The 6,118-nt window shown below is 40.5% G+C and overlaps 1 protein-coding gene across 1 annotated transcript in view; it reads right to left on the bottom strand.

Annotated features, from left to right (window-relative positions):
• trpc4apa (transient receptor potential cation channel, subfamily C, member 4 associated protein a) overlaps positions 1 to 6,118 on the bottom strand; it is a 14,961-nt gene that overhangs the window by 331 nt on the left and 8,512 nt on the right. The window contains exons 15-18 of the mRNA XM_032512825.1: positions 6,001 to 6,112; positions 3,330 to 3,442; positions 2,951 to 3,157; positions 1 to 724 (exon numbers count right to left, since the gene is read on the bottom strand). The exon at positions 1 to 724 is cut by the window's left edge and continues 331 nt beyond it. Coding sequence (XP_032368716.1) covers positions 587 to 724; positions 2,951 to 3,157; positions 3,330 to 3,442; positions 6,001 to 6,112 — 570 coding nt within the window. The 3' untranslated portion in view covers positions 1 to 586. The remainder of the gene's footprint in view (positions 725 to 2,950; positions 3,158 to 3,329; positions 3,443 to 6,000; positions 6,113 to 6,118) is intronic.

The raw sequence follows: 6,118 nt of genomic DNA, 5'->3' as shown, positions 1-6,118 counted from the left end.
TTTCCGCCACAGGTCAGCCAGTGGCGTGGAACACAGAGTGCGTAGGTAGTGGCAGAGTGAGGCCGGTGACTCCTGGCAGCCTTGTGACAAACTACCGACCTGAACATCTGGGTAACGGTTTAAGCTGTGGCCATTTCCAAACCAAGTCCATGTGAAAAGAATATTTTTTTCTAACATATACTTTGTTGAATCATACATTTTTTTTCCATAGAATTTTGTATAGGTTATATAAAAGGCTCTATTTGAATTTCACCTAAAGCAAACAACCAATGCAGGTGTCATTTCACAAGGTCCCTTAATTGTCAAACAATGTGGGGCGGGCATACAGGTTTCCTCCTCTACCTTTGAAGAAGAAGTTGGTAACTTAGTGAGAGGACGACAGCCAGGCAAATTACATCTCATCACGTTTGTGATGACAGCCTCAATGCAAAAGGTACAGACAAAAACAGGCAAGTCTTTACACCCAGAACACAGTCACAAAGTGCCTGGATGGCTCAGGGGAGACATCACCAGCTTTAGGTGTCCATGCTCCCTGTGACCTTCTGCCCTGTCCCACCCCCAGCTCACTAAGTGAACAAACTGGAGGTCAATCTTCCAGCAGGTCTCTGTCCAGATCCATGTAGGGTTCATCAATGTAGCTTGCTATGGCACACAGAGAAGTCCTGTCTGAGCCCAGCAGCACTGACACAGTCTCCTTCCAGTAGCTGAAGGGGATACAGGAGCTCTGGGAGGAGAGAAAGCAGAGAGAATTTAGAACAATAAAACATTTTGTGACTTTGTGCTCACTATTGAAGGCTTAGCTGCAATGTCAAGTTACATGCATACTTCGTTGATAATTTCAACATTAAATAATGTGGTAAATTAGGTTAGATCAATGTGATCAGGGCCTTGTTTACATGTGTAAATATCTTCTGCTTTTGGGTTGTGTATATACACTTGTGAAAATAATAAACATTGTTAATGTTGAAGCAGCCATGATTTCTATTTCTGGCCACTTGGGGGCAGCAGAACAAGCAAATGCACAACATTGATAGAAAACAGTTGCCCATTTACAACATTAGCATTTATTTGTAGTTGTTGCCAAATTCTTATTGATCAGACGTTTCTTACTAGCTGAAACACCAAGCTGGGAGCGATTGAGATCACTTTTAGATTTTTTTTTCCCTCAGCTGAGACACTTTGCTATGATACTGAGGTAAAATGCATTAATTTCTCCTCCATTGTTGTTGTTCAGCACTTACACAATACATGTAAGGATGTGACAGTGGGTCTTTGTGAGAAATGTATTTTATATGTCTTATTTAATATCTCCAGATCAATACAGTGTAAAGACATACTTTCCCCCCCCTTTTCTTGTCTTTTATAGAAGCAGAGAAAAACGCTGTATCAAAGAGGTCCTCTGACAATTGAAGGCCATCCAGAAGTTTTTTAATCCCACATCTTTCAGTACCAAAGAACGATCTATTTGTGTTTGCCAGGTTCCATCTTAGATTGGGGCAACTTGACAGACAGCCGGATCGACCAATATCAAGTCATTTGGGAATTGAGTTTGTTCTGCCAATAGGAGGGGTTTACAGGAGGGCCTTGTTTACTGTGTCTGTGTGTGTATTGGAAGACAAAAGGAGAGAAAGAAAAGAGACAGCAGAGTGAAGCCTTGAGGTTGAAATTAGTGGAATTTGGCCTACTGATGTCAAACAGCCAGATAATGCATTAGAGGTGTCACAACTAACCTTTTTGGATAAAAGTGTATGGACTTTTCTGGCAAAAAACCTAAATAGTTTTATATTTTGTTAGTTACAGACAGTGTTTTTGGTTTTTCCTGATTGCCAACACTTTTCGAAACAGTTTTCAAAAGCCAAAATTCTTAGTCATTGTTCCCTGTGTGATTTCAATACATTTCTGTGAGATGCACTTGATTGTGCATAACAGGGTTGAGGTTACACAAGCATTATTACACAAGGAGACCAAAGATGGGAAAAAATGGCTTAGACCTCAAAAGGTTAAGGTGCAAGATGATACTGGAAATTATGAGAAACTAGTACACTACCCATTGGAAATGTGCAGTTAGGAAAGAGCCAATTGCTTGGCCTGTGGTACCGCTGCTTGTAAAATACTTGCAGCCCCCAAAATTAAAGGCCCCCAAACCACTTAATACGCAACCCCACTGTATAGCCTTCTAATGACTTACTAATTTACCTGACAGAACGTTGCAGATTCAGAAAGTAGTCACAAAACATCAAAAGGAAAATGTGGAGTAATCAGACATTATGGTAATGGACTCATGGCAGTGCGCTACCCAACCTGTTACAAATGTAACACTTCAGCAGAGATGTTAATTTCCATACAGGTTTAGTGGCTTGACGGTTAACTGCGACGTAGGGAATTTGATTTGTGGGGGTATTTTGGCAACGGTAATGTTATTAGTATTGTCGTTAACACCACCTCCGGCTGTTGTAAAGCGTTCTGCATGTGGAGTCTTCGACAGACAGACAGAGACACACACAGAGACAGAGACACACACACAGAGACAGAGACACACACACAGAGACAGAGACACACACACACACACACAGAGACAGAGACAGAGACACACACACACGCACACGCACACGCACACGTCCTGTCCATTAAAAGGCCAAAAAGCCCCCCCCCAAAAGAAATCTCTTGAATTTTGTTTTGTTTTATTTTAACCACTACGGCGGTCTAAACCAGTTGTACAAGCTTGTGTTCCAGACAAATAATGCACGTCCAGCATGCGTACATATTCTTTCCCAGAATGTTGTGAATGTGTGCCAGAAACTGACTGAATGTAAACCGTAGACACTGAGAGAGGACTCGCATGTCTCGATGCTGACTTGCTCCTTGTTTGAAGCAGCTGTTGTAGACTTTGGTGAAATAAAGATATATCTAATGCTTCAATTATGTTTAGGAAAGAGTGACCGCTACTTACGTTCTCCAGACAGGTGCTGTCTTTGTCCTTGTTGAGGTAGTGGCGCTGCCAGAAGCGAAGCAGGTTGTGGAAGTTGTTGAGTAGGCAGCCCGGGTACTTTTCGGCATACTCCTTCTCTCGCAGGGCGTTGAGGTAGAAGGGCAGTTTTGCCTTTCTTCTGGCCAGCATCAAGATCACCAAACTGGTGTTTAAACAGCTCACATTCTCCTGCAGGATAAATGTGATGTATGCAAGAATCAAGATTTTAAACTTTGAACCCATGCGCGCACGGATGTTAATTCATCTTAAAATTTGGTTAAATCTGTGAGTCCAACCATTTCTTATTCTTGAACTGTTTGATTCTTTGAATACATATGACAAAGTGAAAATGAAACAAGACCTGTGTGAGTGTCTGTACGTTGATGATGTTGATCAGACGGAAGAGGAAGGCCAGCCTGTTCTCAACTCTGGCCATGTAGGACAGCAGGCAGCATTCAGAAAGCACCTCCACCACTAGGGAAATATAAAACACTTAAATCAGTGGTTAAAATCTATTAAAAGGAATAACACTTCCATCTGTTTATGAACAGGAGAAAGTATTTTTCTATTTTGGTTTTTTTTTGCGGCATCATCATTAAATGGAAAATGATCTGGGAACGCTATTGTAATTAAAACTTTAACACACATGTTCATATTTATCTAGAACTGGATACATTTTTGAATTAAAGAACTGGTTGATCAAAATCAATCTGGTTCATAGTCATTACCATATACATTTGTGTTCAGAATAATAGTGTGTTTAAAAAAAGTGAAGAATGCTCAAAATCCTTAGATTAGCTTTTAATTCAATTATATCAATGCATTGGGAACACTGCACATTCAATTCTGAATCTAAACATGAACAAAATTGGTCAAGTTTGTGTTCTACCTTTACAGAAAGTGAAAAAAAAAAAGATATTAGGCTGTTCAAAAAATTGCAGTATTTGCATTTTTCTTTACAAACTTAAACATTTACTGTATAAACTGAAAAATGTCTCAAGGGTTTGCTTTACTTTGAATGCACTAATATTTAGTTGCATAACCATCATTTCTGAGAACCGCTTCACATCTGTGTTGCATGGAGTCAACCAACTTCTGGCACCTGTGAACAGTTATTCCAGCCCAGGACCATTGAGCTACATTCCACAGTTCCTCTGTATTACTGGTTTTTGCCTCAGAAACAGCATTTTTGAAGTTTTATATGGGATTGGGGTCCGGAAACTGGACTGGCCACAATAACATCAATCTTGTTCATCTGGAACCAAGGATATGCTCGCTTCCTGGTATGTTTTGGGTCATTGTCTTGTTGAAAGACCCATGTCAGAGGCATTTCTTCTTCAGCAGAAGTATTCTGATGTACTGAAACTGATCCCTGGTATGTGATAAATAGGCCCAACACCAGAGTATGAGAAACATCCCCATAACATGATTTTTTGCTCCACCACGCTTTAATGTCCTCAGTGTATTGTGGCTTGAATTCAGTGCATGGGGTAATCGGACAAACTGCCTGCGGCCTGTAGACCCAAAAGAACAATTTTGCTCTCATCAGTCTACAGAATGTTGCGCCATTTCTCCTTTGGCCAGTCAATGTGTCCTTTGGCAAATTTCAAACTATTCAGTACATGTATTTTTTTCAGTAATGGGACTTTGCGGTGGCGTCTAGCTGATAGCTTTTTAATTTAATTTGTAATCTGTTTATTGATCCCCAGTGGGGAAAATTACAATTTACACTCTGTGTCCACACTTTGTTAGCACACACACACGCACACACACACACACACACACACGTCAGCGTGAGTGGGCTGCCTACTGAACCAGCAGTTGGGGGGATACGGTGCCTTGCTCAAAAGCACCTGGCAGTGCCCAGGAGATGACGTGGCATCTCTCCAGCCACCAATCCACACTCCCTACTTTTTGGTCCACACAGGGACTTGAACCAGTGACCCTCGGTTCCCAACCCAACTCCCTATGAACTGAGCTACTGCTTCACATAACCTTCTTCTGATCATTATAGTACTCCTAGGTAACTTAAAGTCTTCTTTGATTTTCCTGGAGCTGATCATTGGTTGAGCCTTTGCTATTCTTCGATCCATTCAAATGGTAGTTGACCGTTTTCCCCACGTCGTTCAGGCTCTGGATGGCCTTGCAGGGCATTTGCAATCATTTTGTCTGAGCAGCCTATAATTTTCTGTACTTCTTTATATGTTTTCCCCTCTCCAATCAACTTTTTGATTAAAGTCAGCTGTTCCTCAGAGCAATGTCTGAAACGATATTTTGCTGAGTTTATTAGTGAGAAATGCACTATAACCAGCATGCACAATATTTGCTTCCTTCCTCTAATATGGGCCATAAGTGACACCTGTTTCTTAACAGAATCAATCACCTCACTACTTGAACACAACACTGCTATTATTTTGAACACGTTCCTTTCAATTATAGATTCAATTACACAGAATGAGCAGCATGCATGTCATGACTGTTAGGTCTGTTGGTTTTCTATGACTCTACAACACTTACTAGTAAATTATTTGCCATGTAGAAATATCACTTCTACCAAAAATATGATTCATGAGGTTAGTGTTGGACTGCTATTATTTTGAACACAACTGTACAACAACTATGGTGTCTAATTTCTTTGGGCAAAACACCTGAGAAAAAAAATTGTTAAGACTATCAAACTGTTAGCTTTACACAGTTAACTAGCTAAAACAAGATACAGAATGGAAACGTCATCCCAGAGTGGCCTAAATATGGAGGAGCTGGTCTACCGCTGTCTCGATTGTTGTGTGACTTTGGTGAATACAAACTAACCATTTAATATAAAGATGTTTCTATCCTTGATTTTGCTTTTATCATACGTAAGTGCCAAAGGGCTTAACGAAACAGGAAGAAGGACAGGAACAGTGCATGAATCTAACTAGTCAAAAATCAACAATTATTTAATTCAGAACGATAAATTATTTTAGTAACTTCTCCTTTAAGTGTTCTCCAATCAACTATTCTACATGTGTACATTTTCCATCCCTGTTTACCTTTGACATCTTCAGTCTGGCTCTCAAAGCGGTCCAATGAAAGGACAATGCAGCGCACCAGCATGTTAGAGTCCACCAGAGAACTGTTGATCTGTGTCAGGAAGGTCTGAAACTACAA

The sequence above is a fragment of the Etheostoma spectabile genome, chromosome 4 (genome assembly GCF_008692095.1).
Source record: "Etheostoma spectabile isolate EspeVRDwgs_2016 chromosome 4, UIUC_Espe_1.0, whole genome shotgun sequence".
NCBI lineage: Eukaryota > Metazoa > Chordata > Actinopteri > Perciformes > Percidae > Etheostoma > Etheostoma spectabile.
Note: the sequence above shows the minus strand (reverse complement) of the source record. Positions and strands in the feature narration are given on the sequence as shown.